The sequence below is a fragment of the Oryzias latipes genome, chromosome 24 (genome assembly GCF_053564925.1).
Source record: "Oryzias latipes strain Hd-rR chromosome 24, Olatipes_Hd-rR_3.1".
NCBI classification, from domain to species: domain Eukaryota; kingdom Metazoa; phylum Chordata; class Actinopteri; order Beloniformes; family Adrianichthyidae; genus Oryzias; species Oryzias latipes.
In genome coordinates this window covers 13053561-13068241 of record NC_136260.1, presented here as the reverse complement: position 1 = coordinate 13068241, position 14681 = coordinate 13053561, and the positions used below count along the sequence as shown (strand labels likewise).

General features: G+C 42.5%; 1 protein-coding gene and 2 long non-coding RNA genes across 5 annotated transcripts; 1 reads left to right on the top strand and 2 right to left on the bottom strand.

Annotated features, from left to right (window-relative positions):
- Nucleotides 1-259: 259 nt before the first annotated feature.
- zbtb1 (zinc finger and BTB domain containing 1) lies at nt 260-6226 on the top strand. Of its 3 annotated transcripts, none has more exons than XM_004083801.5 (2): nt 260-480; nt 2528-6226. In XM_004083801.5, exon 2 carries the CDS (start codon nt 2535-2537, stop codon nt 4587-4589), a length of 2055 nt encoding a protein of 684 aa, XP_004083849.1. In that variant the 5' UTR covers nt 260-480; nt 2528-2534; the 3' UTR covers nt 4590-6226. The 3 variants fall into 3 exon arrangements, with proteins under 3 accessions (XP_004083849.1, XP_011490027.1, XP_011490029.1); XM_011491725.4 differs by having other exon boundaries at nt 288-488; XM_011491727.4 differs by lacking the exon at nt 260-480 and adding an exon at nt 886-1125.
- Nucleotides 6227-8908: 2682 nt separating this feature from the next.
- Nucleotides 8909-9702, bottom strand: LOC101156863 (uncharacterized). Its single transcript, XR_013654165.1, has 3 exons — nt 9538-9702; nt 9140-9250; nt 8909-9059 (listed from the first exon to the last, which is right to left on the bottom strand). It is a non-coding gene; the product is annotated as an uncharacterized LOC101156863 (long non-coding RNA).
- Nucleotides 9703-10601: 899 nt separating this feature from the next.
- On the bottom strand, nt 10602-14050 carry LOC105354697 (uncharacterized). Its single transcript, XR_002872860.2, has 6 exons — nt 13875-14050; nt 12902-13130; nt 12611-12770; nt 12334-12513; nt 12064-12220; nt 10602-11032 (listed from the first exon to the last, which is right to left on the bottom strand). It is a non-coding gene; the product is annotated as an uncharacterized LOC105354697 (long non-coding RNA).
- Between the last annotated feature and the right edge of the window lie 631 nt (nt 14051-14681).

Genomic DNA, 14681 nt, shown 5'->3' with positions numbered 1-14681 from the left:
CATTTACTTTAAATATAAATAACTCAGTTTTTCTATAAACACTGTTTTCATTATCTTTAATACTATTTATTTAATTATCTGTATACGTTTTGTGCATGTGTCAGTGAAATAAACAAAAATAATTTCATTTTTAGCATGAACATTTTGTTAGTTATCTTTGTCAATTTTGCAACTGTTATTTATAAAGAAGATAATCATTTTTTTATCGATATTATTACATTATTTGCAGATATGAATCCAGTTTTACTTCGGTGGAACTGTATCTGAAAGGAAGTGTTTTATTTTGTAGGGGGGAATTGACGGAGCAGCGGTCTGTGCGGAAGTTCTTTGATCCTGCAAGGGCAGAGGCAAGTGAGGCTGTCTCGCTACATCTCGGTTCTCTGTCTGAACTCCCCAACCCGTCCGGGGGGGAAATCTCCGGCGTGCCGGGAACATCTGCTCTCTGCCGCCGACAGCAGCAGCAGGCCTCGGGTTCCCACGGTGAGTAGGTGTGTTTGTCCGCAACCTTTCAAGCCGCATCGCTGCGAGAGCTCCAAGAAAAGAGAAAAGAAAAATCCTCGCGGCCTGCTCCTCTGGTGCAGCCGGGGCAAGAGCTATGGCAATGCGGGGGTGGCGGGCTGTTTGCGGAGGAGATGTGGCTCTAAAAGCGTGGCCATTGACGCGCGTTTGAGTTTCATCCGTTTAAGACTTTCAAAATAAAATTCACTGCCTAAATGCTATCACATTACTTAGCCATAAAATTACGATTTCTATGTAGGTTATATGTATTTTCAAGTTATTACTCTTTTTGTAAAAAGTTCCTGTCCACTTAACCAAAGCACACCACAACGTTTTAAAATATATGAACCACTTTGTTTTATTATGAAAGTGTACTTTTCTTTTCCTGTTTGGTCAGCCCTGCTTATGGTGGTGTTGATAGAGCTAACAGTAGGCTCCATTTTGGCCGCAGCCGGCCTCTCCCTGCTGCGTGCCTGAACACGACATGTCTCTCTCTCCCCCCCAGTCGGTGACGGTTTGAGCGCCTCTGAAGTGTTCCACGGTTCCGGGGGGGGCTTTAGCGGTGCAAGGCGGGGGCGACTAGGGACAGGGGTGGGGGCGTCAGTACGGAACCGGATGCTAGCACAGGTCAGGCTTCTTTACTGTAGACTTGATAAAACATTGATTGACACCTGAGAACTTTTACGAAAGGACTTCCCATTGACCCCATTTACAGGGTTTACTCACCCAGAAACCAGACAACCTTCAACTGGGATGTTTTAACTTAAGAGACTTTACACGACCCCTGCGTTACTTTGAAGTTACTCTCTGTACCTGCGGAAGTAGACGTTACATTATAGTGACAAAGCATTTTACTTTCAGATTAATTTTGTTTTAAATTACCACTATCATTTTTGGTTAAGTAGGGGGGCAACCACTATGAGGCTAACCCTCAGCTTTAGTCCCTTAAATCCATAAATCGGGGGACTATATTATCTACTTTGAAAAAAAGTAAACACAAACAGAGGCCCAAATGGTAATATTGTCTAATAAAAGCAGGACAAAATGACTGAAATTGTTAGCACACACCAACAGGACTAGGGCACATTTGGGAACACCAAAAATAAACAAAAAGGGGTTTTATGAAACTTAATCGGAACTTTTGCTCCATATTTAAGCCTAGTTAATCAAAAAAAAGCCACAAGCGGAAAAAGAAGGGCACTAATGTGTTCTTACTGCTTTGAACAACAATATTTTTGTTGGTTAGCCTGGTGTAAAACAAGCTTTTGAGTATGTATGTAGTAAAATATGATTAAAAATGAGTTAGTAATTCCTGACACGGCTTTGTTGAATCAAAAATGTATTTAGTTATGGTAAGTAATCCATTACTTTTTTGTTGAGTTAGTCACAACGCTGGGCTTACCACACCTTATGTGTTCAGGCTTACATTGAACTGTTGGGTGAAACGGCGCGTTTTTTAATCTCTTCGCTCCACGAAGTGGTGTCTGCTCTTGAGAAGACAAAGAGATCCTTTACATTTTATTAAAATAAAAGATCTTACATTTACACATTTTCGTCAAATATTCTCAGGATTTACTCTATTTCGATTAGAGTAAAAAGAAAAAAAAACTGTTCAATGTTTTTTGAAAAAAACTGCCAGTTCCTTTTTCTTTAAGTAGACTTATCTTTCTGACCCAATCTTTGTCTTTTTTTCCTCTTTCACTCCACCTTCCTCTCTTAAGTTTTGCATGCTTGTTTCCTTAGTTTTTAGTTTTATCTATTATCTATCTGCTGTTTTTATTAGAGCTAAGGTAAAAGGGTAATTTTCCTTTTCTGGGATCAATAAAGTTGAATTCTATCCTATGAGGAAAGTGTTTTTTCTGTTTGAAGCACAGAATAAAGCCAACATTTACTGAGTGTAGAAACATTTTAAGTAGTTTATTTGAAGTTATATTAATGTATTGAGACAAAGCGGGCAGCTGTTTATGAAATTGTCAGCCATTGTAGTTGAACATTTTTAGAAGAGGCTGACTCTGTCTCTGTTTTTCAGAAGGGCGATGGCGAGGCCAAGCCACAGCGACCACGTCCTCCAGCAGCTCAACAACCAGCGTGAGTGGGGCTTCCTCTGCGACTGCCTCATCGCCATCGGGGACATTTACTTCAGGGCGCACAAGGCCGTCCTGGCGGCCTGCAGCTCCTACTTCAGGATGATGTTCATCCGGGACCAGCAGGGGGCGGGTCGCCTGGATCTGAGTAACATGCAGATAAGCGCCGAGTGCTTCGACCTCATCCTGCAGCTTATGTACCTCGGCCGCATCGTTGTGGGGAGCTACGAGTTCGAGGAGCTGAAGGCCTCCATGGTGTACCTGCAGATGTACTACATCCCGGATTCACTGGAGGACCTCAGAGACATCCGGAGCTCCAACCTCACCCCATCTTCTTCATCCTCTTTATCCTCTTCCTCCTCCAGCTCCTCGACTGGGGTCTGTGGTGGGAAGATGATGTTCGGAGTGCGGATGTACGAGCAGCAGCGGCCTGCTCCCCCAGAAGGAGAGCAAACGGCAAAAGCAGTGAGCGGCGGTGCTGGTGGACGTCCATTCGCACCAGCAGCTGACAGCAGGCCAGGAGGGTCAGACGATGTGACCACCACCCCTCTGATAGTGGCTCCACCTGCCGCTGATGTGACGGCTGAGCAGCCGTGTGACCTGAGGAAAAGATCAGGCGGGCGGAGCTCGGCTCTGAAGGAACGGCCCCGGTTCGGCCGCACCTACACCTGCGACGACTGCGGCTTCGTCTTCAGCTGTGAAAAGCTGTTAATTGAACACATCCTCACCTGCACCAACCGGAAGGCCTTCCACCCACCCAGGGGCAACATGGAGGGGGACAATGACTCCAGTAAAGCGGAGAGCTCCGCCTCAGAGAGCACGGAGGAGCACCGGGTGGTCTGTAAAGGAGAGGACTACTGGCCCGAAACCAAGGGAGACTCTGACCTCTCTGTCAGGTTGGTGGCAGCTGAGACGGCTGGTGAACCAGGCTCAACCCAGAACATCAAGACGGAGCCAGAAGAAAGCGTGTTCCCTGAGATCGAGATGATCCAAGTCGGTGAAATCAGAGATTGTAAACCGCGATCAGGTGCTACCACTTATAAAGACTCGCTTAGGGAGCACATGGGATCCGACCAGGAGCCCGAGCCCGGAGTGTCGGGTTTGGAGAGCAGCGGCGAGCTGCTGGAGGGCCACCTGTCGAGCAGCAATGACGAGGGAATCCTCACAAAGCGGCGAAAGGTCAAAGACGAGAAACAGGAAGCTGACCGCGCTCCCTGTGAATTGTGTGGGACTCTGTTAACCGAGGAGGACAAGTCAGGCCACTACCTGTCCAACCACATGGGCCATATATGCGCCTGCGGGCGTTGCGGCCAGGTGCTGATCAAAGGCCGGCAGCTGCAGGAGCACGCAGAGCGCTGTGGCGAGTCCCACGGCGGCGACTCAGACTCTCACGGAGACGACGATGTGTCCCTGTTGGGTGAACCTCAGGGGATGGAAGAGGGACTCCTGGAGGTGACAGACCTGGCCTGCCCTCACTGCGGCCTCCCATTCCAGAACGAAACCCTGGCCCTAGAGCACGCTCTGTCCTGCCACGACCAGGACCTGTACCGCCCCGTGGCGTTGGACGAGGGCGGCGAGCCCGACCACCGGCGGAAACATTTCTGCAGCATCTGCGGAAAAGGCTTCTACCAGCGCTGCCACCTGCGGGAGCACTACACCGTCCACACCAAGGAGAAGCAGTTCACCTGCCAGACCTGCGGCAAGCAGTTCCTGCGAGAGCGCCAGCTCCGCCTGCACACCGACATGCACAAAGGAATGGCGCGCTACGTGTGTCCGCTCTGCGATCAGGGCACCTTCCTCAAGCACGACCACGTCCGACACATGATCTCGCACCTGTCGGCCGGCGAGACCATCTGCCAGGTGTGCTTCCAGATCTTCCCGGGCGGGGAGCAGCTGGAGAAACACATGGATGTCCACCTGTACATCTGCGGCGTCTGCGGAGAGAAATTCCGGCTCCGTAAAGACATGAGGAGCCACTACAACTCCAAGCACACCAAGAGACTATAGAGCATCCAAACAGGCCTCGAGCGTTTCCTCGTTTGTTACTGAAAGCCATAAATGTGAGAACAAATATGCACTTGAACACCAAAAAGAAAAAGACAAACTGATCTGCACTTTGAATTCCATGTATAGCCTGAACAGGTGTTCACACTACAAGCAGTGGGGCTAGTAATCATCTCCTGGAAGTAAGTGGGCGGAGCATACATAAGTTCATTAACTTGGGGTGAAAACGGTTCCCTTCCAAGAAAAAAACGTTCACAGCTTATTTAGGTCCACTGCTCCCGTCTTGCCGGTTCAGCTCGCTGTGATTGGTGCCTTTATTCTCACACTTTGTCTCAATGGCAGTGATGTGTAATGCAGGGGGGAGGGGCAAGCGAGCGCAGGTGACATCCAGAAGGAAAACACTACTTGGTTGGAATATGTCGCCGATGTGCTGAACTCAGCTGCTCGCTTCAACTCCTCGGTGGTTCTATGATGCCTTACGAGTCACTGCAGCTCATCGGCTGTACCCCAAAACCCTGAAGTAACCATGGGAACCGGCTACAGCTGATCTGATGGCGTTGGTTCCTGTGGAGCCTAAGCGGTTCACATCAAGCCAAACGAGTTGTTTAGGGGTCATGTTACAAACTGAGGTTAGCCCAATCAGGAATCCTAACGTCACCCAGTCCAGACGGAACAAAGACAAACTAACAAGGATGCGCTGCACTGAGAACTGTACGATCGAAGCTGAGGCAGGTGTGAAAGATGCCAAGAAGTGAGGTGTTGCTTCATGTTCATCCTCCAAACAGAGGTGCTTCAGAAACAGACCTGTTCATTCAGCAGCACTTGTTAAACTGAGTTCATGTGATGTAAGGAGTTTGCACTTTGCGTTTTACTTTGAAAGTCTGCTCTTTTGTGGATTTCCTGTCTTGGCGTACAGGAAGTTTCAGCTGCAAAGCAGATCTGAGCTCAGTCTTTAGGACAGCGGCGCTGCCATTGAAACGCACAGTCTGGGAGGCGGCGTCTGTCCACCAGGATGTTTTTTATCCCCCGAACAGAGGTCATGACCCACAACACCCCCCTCCCCCCAACACCTCTTTTCACTCAGGTGCTACAAAGAAACTACGGTATTCTGGGTAATTTAGCACTTGCAGGTTGAACTGGTTCAGTTCTGCTTTCAATTTTTTTTTATTACTTTGTAAACTATTTAAACTAGTTGTGAGTTAGAGACCCGTTCCAGATCAGAGTCAAAGCCTCGCTGGATTAGATCTTGAACCTTTGACATCAGATGTGAAGGGCGGAGCCACGATGGCCACCTTATTTAAACCTATGTCCACATAAAGCTGCTGGACAATCAGCTGTTTTCCAAACAAACTCCTGTTTTTTTTTGTTTTTTTTTTTCATGTGGTCTGAACCGTGTGACAGTAGAGGTCAAACTTGAACTTCAGGTGTGGTTTAAACCAACAGAAGAACTTGATTTTGGAGATCCAGGAGTCCATCTGCCACCGGGTTCTGAATCTGAAAGTTTGAGCATCCTTAAGACTGTAGAGCATCACATGGTTGTATTTCTGTTGTATCTTCTGGCAGCTTTGGTTCAGCGTCTTGCTTTAATTAAATTCATTGCTCTGCTGTGTGCAAACTCCTAATAAACCAAATGATTTTCAGTTTGTTTGGCTTACTGTTTTTTTTAAATCACAGATTTTTTTTCTGTTGCTCTTCCTGTCAGTGTAACCTTTAAAATGGCTCACATCTTTCTCTTTTTCCACAATTTATTTAAATATATTTATATTTTTATCTTAAATATTGTTTAATTTAGAAGAATTATTGTTCAGAACTGTTTATATGCCGTCATAAAAATGAAAGATTGGCTGTATACTTGCATCTTTTTAAAGGGTTTAATGAATTGGGATTTATCAGTAAAGAATTCAGTGGGGAAAAATAAAACAAAAAATTAATTCGAATTTTAAGTCACATCTTTTTTTTTCTTTTTCCCTTTTGAAGAAAAAAGAAGCAAGTTAATCTGCCAAAATGTCAGATTCACATATCACTGCATTCTATAGAAAGTAATGCAGATAAAACTCCAGACTGCATTTTACAAACTATCCACAAGAGAGCCTCAAACTGTTGAATGCAAATTGCCAACTTCAAAATAAAACCCAACAGTGTTTAATCCCTTTATCTTGTGTTTCAGAAGTTTACCTTTGGTTTTTTTAATAATAATCTGTTAAACAAACAAACTCGCTTTAATTAAACTCAATCAAATATGTGGTTTGGGACAATATACAGACACATTAGTTTGACAAGCTTTTAGAAACAATTTTTTTTCCTAAAAAATTCTAATACCTGTTTGAAAAAGTAAATTTCTCAATTGTAAACTTGTTTTTATTGTGGCAGATTTTAAAGCCATAAAAATGAGCAGTATTTAATATGGGAATTGCACTTTCTATGTTGAGTCTTATCAAATAAGTGTGCAGTAGTGGGGGGGGGCAAATGCAGAAAACCTGGTCCAAATTAGAAGAATAACACACTTTTTTTTTTCATAATCCCAACGCTTTCAAGTTCATTTACACATTAATTTAAAGACGAGTCTCACATTTAAAGGTTTTTTACTAAAGAGGCTCACTTCCTGTTCTGACAGGAGGAGATTATCACCATTTTAATCAATAGAAAGAGTGAGTTTAGGAGGTGACGCATGATGCAGATCCTATCAGATGGGATTAAACTAGCAGATCCGCAGTGAGTTGGAAATATCATTAAACTGATGGAACTCGAGCTTCCAAATAATCCCTGTCTTCATTAGAGGTGGTGACCCGATGCTGCAGGGCAAAAACAATGAAACTAAAATATATTTCTTCCTAGTTTTAATTCCAGACTTCGAGAAATCACCAAGACCTAATGATGATGTCTTTAAACACATCGTCTTTACAGATTACTGTTCGAGTCGCTTTTCTCTGCCCAGATTAACATGTGATGGATTAGACAATGGCTCCGCTTTGAGGCAACTGATGCTTCTAATGTTCTCTGACAAACCAAAAATCAAACCTTTTTCGTGGTAAAAGCAAGGACCTTCAAAAACAAAGACAGCAAAGAGTTCAATCAAAGACACAGAGGACAAAGAGAAGATGATACTTTTCCTTTTTATTGGTTAACATTTCCAAGACTGTTTCATTTCAATGTGTGAGATCAAAAACATAATTTTAGCTCCTCCTTCTGCATTTTGTGAGACAGTTTGGGTCTTAAGAAGTAAAAACTAAAAACCAGGCGTAGTAGTTTTTTTTTTAAGTTTTCAACAATGATTTGCCCAAATGGCTACACATCTGATGGGTTTTGCAGAAGTCGAGCATCGGTGCAGCATCAGGATGCTTTTGAGCCCCGTTTACACGGGAGATACCAGGAATCCTGTGAAGGTGGTGATTCCGCCCTGATCCCCGATGGTCAGGCCACGTTCACGCCACAGTTGAAAGAAAACAAAATCATCCTGTTCCAGTTCCAGGATCATCGCGTTGGAGGCGCTGCCTCTGGTATTTTTACTCTTATGGTGGATTGCGATTAGGTTTTCACGGTTCTTCTTCACCCCTGCGTTCAGATAATCACTGTCTCCGACGTGCCCGGTGACCCGGAAGTAGTAGAGTCCGCCCACAGGAGCTGTGAACCAACCTGTGGTTGGAGGGGACAAGTGGCAGACTCTAGTCAAACCCCAAATTACTCCTCGTTTAATTCACATATCAGAACAGCTGTGGTGCAGAGGTAGAGTGGTCAACCTATGATAGGAATTCTGAAGGTTTGGTTCCAGCCATGTGTTAAAGTGACCTTGAGCAACCTCACATTGCTCCTACATTGGTAGTTAAAGGCCGGCAGCAGATATGCCATCAGTGTGTAAATGTGTGTGTGTAGAGGAATGGGACTGTGACTGTTTTCACTGCCAATTACAATGAAAACCGCCTGTAGCGCTTTCTTGAACGCGCAACTATAGCCCGTAGCTTGAAAGAGATCCAATGGATTCAAAAGACAGATGACATTTAGCACATGCAAGATTTTTTCAGGCAAGTCTAAACAGCAAAGATTTTGGACTTATTTCATGCAAATACATTTTTATTTGCATAAGATCTCCTTTTGATGTAAGGGGCCCTAAACACCTGCTCAATTTGTCTTTTTGACCTGTTTTACCTTACGGCTTCACTTCACTACTTTTTTTATGAGGTGTGACCTATATTAAGGTGTGGCTTAATATAGGCTGCAGCAACCCTGTGACTCCGACAGGGATGGAGTAGATTTAGAAAATTGATTTATGGATTGTTTTTTACAAGGGTGAACAAACTTACACAAATGTCTTTTTTGAGTTGTACCTGTTTCTGGGTTATATCCTCCGCCGATGTTGGTTATCACCTTTTTCAATTTCAGGGTTTCGTCATCAGTATACGGCCCAAAGCTGGTCCAGTTACGAGAGTCAATAAGTGCAGCGGAGAAAGCTACCCGAGGTCTCTCCGCAGGAAGAGGCTTTCATTAGAGGCAGGAAGCTGAGATTACCAAGAGATGTGATAGAACCACAGCATATGGGTGGAATTCAGCAGACCCACCTCTAAATTTTCTTTCTCTCTCTAACCTCTCCACCTTAGCTGTCAGCTGCTGCAGCAGATTGTCATCAATGGAAAATGCACCACAGGTCAGAGAGATGTTTAGAGCAGCATCTGTCAAATAGCAGATTGAAGACTTTTGGTCGACAAAATTCTTGTGAATAATCGGTGAAACATGATTTTCCAGTCAGACGTGATGCAGATGGAAGATTTTCTATCATGAGTAACATATTTGGTCAACAAACAACCATAAACTACTTGATGCCCTCATGTATTCTGACCCTTGAGCTTTTCAAACTTCTTTAACTTTAAGGGCCATGAAAACATGAAGGTAAAAACACTATCTGGCACAAACACAGCCACCTAAACAGCAGGTGATGGGTGGGAAGCGGCAGACTGACCTCTCTCTCTCTTCAACTGCTCCACCCTGGCTGTCAGCTGCTCCACTCTGGTCGTCAGCTCCGCCACCTCATTGTCTGATGGACTCTGAGCTCCAACCAAGGCAAGCAACGCCACAAGAAACCACTTGGTCATGATTTCTGCTGGAGGCGAAACAGACCAACAGCTGTTGGCATGATACGGAGAGACACTTTATACATGCTGGAAAATGGACCTTGGAAAGGTTCTGTTAGAACAACCCCCTATGTTAATGATTCATCGAAAGTTCACCCAATCTATGTTAATTGATTGGTTCATTAAAAGAACATGTTATGTAAATATTTTACTTCTGCTGATGCCAGGCCAAACAAAAAATAAGATAAATGCAGATAAGCGAGTTCAGTTTTGTTTGTTGAGCATCATTTCCCATCAGACTTTCTAATCCCATAGGAAAAATCTGTTGCTCATATGTTGCTTGATCTCGTCTCTTGAGATCAGTTTGAGCGTCTCATATTCGTATCATTCTGTGATCATATGCTTCTTAACTCTTGCTCCTAAGGGTCCCTTAGGAGCAAGAGTTAAGCTATAATGAGAAAAGACATCACTGAGACAAATGAGGTTGAGTTGAGATAACGGTTTGAGCAATAATTAAGAAGTGGGAGAGACGAACCTAAGACGCTCATGAGACAAATCTGAGAAGAATGAGTCCTAAAAGAGATCTCATCGTTGTCTGTCTGATGTCTCTTTCATGTCTTAATCATTTCTCTTGAATGTCTAACCAAAGCCGTTAATGAGAATGATATTTGAGATATATTTGAGAAAGAAAAGAGAATTTATTTTTATAGCAGTGGTCGCCAATCCTGGTCCTCAAGGGCCACCATCCTGTAGGGTTTAGATGTTTCTTTGCTCCCCAGATGTGAATCAACAGGTGATTAACCACCTCCTGCAGAACTTGAGGAGGCAATTCAACCACTGCAGCAGATCTGTTAGAGCAGGAAAACAGCTAAAACATCCAGAACAGTGACCTTCAAGGACCAGGATGGGAGACCACTGATATACAGTAACAGTAAAAACAATACTAGAAATGTAAATGCTTTACACTTTATTTGGGCAGCACCATCATCAGTACAGCATTTGAATTGTGGTAGCAGTATTAGACAGTTTTTAAAATATTAAATGCATTAAGTACATGAACCGTGGCATACTCAATCTGGTTGACATGCTGGTCATGAATACTTCCAGATTTTAAACAACACACTGAAAAAAAACAACATTATAAAAACAAACATAAAAACATTCTCTGAAACTTGCAGACTATCAAATCCATGAACCAATTTGAGAACCAAATTAAGATTAAAAATAAGAAAAAAGATGGAAGAGAAACCAGTCCGCATACTGTAGATCATAGCAGTTGCCTTAGAACCTGCTCTGCCCTACATTTGCTGACAACGGCTTTCTTGAGCTTGGCCTCTTCAATTTGTTCCCAACCAGGTAGAGTGGCACATCTCAGGACATCAGCTGTAAGACAAGAACATTAAAATCTGGCATGAGTAAATTGATAATAGACCGCACATAACAAACAAAGATAACACTTCAAGCTAGAAGCAAACTGTAGTTTTATAAAAGCAGCTGCATAATGCTACCATAAGATTACGTTTCTGTCATCCCTAAAAGCAGCCACACGTCGCTAGAGAGGACATCTGTTTCAGTTAAAAGAATTGAAATGCAGCATACTATGGGCATTAACTATTTAACAAATAAGGTTCAAATCTGTTTCATTTCATTTTTCATGATACAGTCCAGATCAAACATTTAAGAAATGATCAAAAGTCACATTTTGCATGGTTGGCTCTTAAGGGAAAAATAATACCCATGTCTTCATTGGGACGCTGAGGGCTGATCGTGTCAGACGGCAAACTGTGGAATAAGATATTTCAACGAATATATATTATGCTATGATTAAGAATTTTGTGGTCAATATTTTTTGGATTGTTCAGAATATTTCCATTAGTTTTTTAAATGAGAGCACTTTGGCTTAGGTCTTTGTTCTGTTTGAGACTGAAGAATTATCCCTTAGTGGTACAAAAGTAAAGATTGGAAAAAAGTCTGTTATACTTAGAAAACTTCATAAAGCCACCCTTTAAATTGTATTTTATTTCTTTTAATGTGACACAATCTTGCTATTTAAATCAAATTACCCCAAAATAAGGATTTTCAAAGCTAAATTTTAGGTTAGCCAGGGCTGCTCATTCCTGGTCCTTGGGATCCATCACCCTGCCTGTTTTCTAGATCTCCAAGCCCTGCTAGCTGTTGATCAGCTCAACCAGACGTCTCCACATTCTGACTGGATGAACACACCTGGTCCAGGTAATCAGCAGCAAGCAATTCAGGGAGAGTTGGAAAACAAGCAGGCTGGTAGATCTCAAGGACCAGGGATGAGCAGCCCTGAGTTAGATTAATAAAAGATTAATTAGAATAATTAACTGCAGGTCATGATTAACTAACCACACCCAAAAATGAATCGCATGACAGCACTCATGAATATGTACCTTTGCAGAAACTCCAGGGTTGAAGCCAGCTCAGTTGGATAATGACTGTTAAAGCAGAAGTAGCTTCTGAACATCAGGCACAGTGCTGCAATGTTGTTGTGTACGATGGAGCGGTTCCAACTCAGCATGAACCTCCTTGGGGAAAAGCAAGACTGTCCTAAAGACAGAACAATGGATAAAGTAAACATGTCACTCATGTACAGTGTACAAAGACAAAACCTTTAGAATAATTTAACACTGGAAACTAATAACAGTTGGAGTCAACGGCACCTGCTGCAGCTGGACCTCGTCTGCATCTTCTACAAGAACATGGCATCCTCCTCATTAAAGTAGCAGAGCAGAAGAAAGCGCATCTCTTTAACATCTCATCTCTTCTGAGCAGCCACTCTGCTCTCCCTGCATCATCTGCAGCCTTTTAGAGTTTGGAAAAACGTCTTGCTTTCATCATTTCTGCAAAAAGAGTGCAAACCATTTCCTTCCTTAGTCTTGGGCCAGGTCTCTTTCCAAAGACTCTCCAAAGACTGCACAAATTCCTCAGAAAACTTACTCCATGGAATTTCAAAGCTGTCCTCCCAGTCAATGTATGTACAGTCCTTGGCTTCTGGAAGATGTGGATGACAAACTTCTCGGTGACTATAACAAAAGTGATGATGATTGTGTTGGTGAGGTCTCAACAGATGATGATGTGCTGTTCTCTGGCGTTTGGTCTGCAACAAAAAACAAACAAACAAACAGTATAAGTGTATTAAGTTTATACTGTACTGTCAGTGTGTTACCATTCATATTCATATCCACTTCCGTGCATTACAAAAACTCATTTGTAATGTTTGACACTCACATTTCAATTTCCAGAAAGCAAGACGTATCCGGGCTTGAACAGGTCTCAAAGCTGGCAGCAAGTCAGCCTCTTCTATGAATCGTAGATCCTCATACAACTCCATTTATTCCAATGGACTGCAAGTGTTCTTCCAGGATGTCTTTTGTGGCTCTGGTAGGACCTCCATAATGGCAGTGTGGAGGAACATGGGTTCTGATTCACTCATTTTCACGTGTAGAATTTAGATCACCTTGAAGCAGAGAGGGGGAAAAAAACATGATGTACACACATTTTATACAGCACAAAGTAAGATCTGGAAAGGTTTTTAAATATGATTTATGATTCACTAAAATCCTCGTACATATCAGTGTTGACATTTGTTGGCTTAGCTACATCTGTACTCTCTAAACATCTCCACCACTGACAGAGGGCTGAGAACATGTTTCCCTAATATGCATACTTAAATTTTCAGATTATGCTTTCTAGACATGTGAGCAGTTAATGATGACTTTATTTAAACACATGTCCATAACCAGTTTCAAAAGATGACATGCCAGGCCAAACGTCTGCAAGATGATCTTTTAAACAAGATAAAAGCTTATACAGCGTAAAAATTGAACATACAGTGAAACTGCACATTTTGAAGTTTGCAATAATGGAAATGGTCTGTGGTGTCGTCACACTGTGAATGGGATGAACCCTGCAGACCCTTAACTTAATGAAGAGCAAAATGTCTTCCAACAGTTACTTAGCACTCACGCCTTTGGAAAAATATCGAGGCTCATTCCTGTAAACTCTGCACTGCAAATAACTCTTCAATGTCTCTATTTTTTATTACAAAAAGCACAAGTAAACCTTTATAAAATTTAATAATTACTTATACAGCCAAAGCCACCGCGAGTAGCCCAGACGTCTGCATTACTGGCAGAGCTAGCTTAAACACCTTTAGCATTCAACTGAGTTCAGAGTTGGAGGAAAGAAATCGCAAACTTACCGTGCAAACTTCAAAGATTTTATTTGAATCTTTTCCAGACAAGCAAAAAAAATGTTGGAGATTCATCCCACGGATTGTTAAAACGCAGAAAAAATACGACAAACGGTCGTCAAAAGTCTCTCGTTCTCTGCACTTCTCCCGCTTGCAGATTCCGGCCCGTTGGTGACGTCAACCACAGAGTTTTCCCTCCCACCGTGATCAACCAATCAGAAATCTGTGTCAAGTGAGGCTGTGATACAGTTTAAAATTCAAATCGGGTTACTCCAGGCTTCTGTTAGTTCAATATGATGCAGACTAAAATCAAGAAAACAGAAAATATTTTCAGCTTGTAAGGCTGCATGAAGGGGGATTTTTAAAGACAAAGATAAAGTAACTCAAACTGAACCCCATAAATCTGTACCACCCTAAAGTTGATTTATTTCTTTGATTATTTTTATTTGTGTATTTTATTTGTTTCAAATGTAAGATCTATTTTTTGTTCACTTTAAGGTGATCCAAATATGATCCCAAATGTCCTTTATTTAGTTCAGACATCAATGTGTTAAATGTTTTATACCCACCAACATATAAGTGTGCGTATATGCACTTATGAGTGTATGCATGTGTGCCAGTGCATGCGTGTTTGTGTTTAACTAAACCTAGCACCATTAACCCAACATACATTCTTGTTCATTTATGTTTATCTAAGCAGTCAAAAAAAAGTTTATTAAATCGACACTGCAACGTTGTCTTGAAATTTCATGTTTTTTAAAAAGTTTCAAAAATATGTCTTTTGAGGACATGACCGTCTTAATGATTTAACTTTTT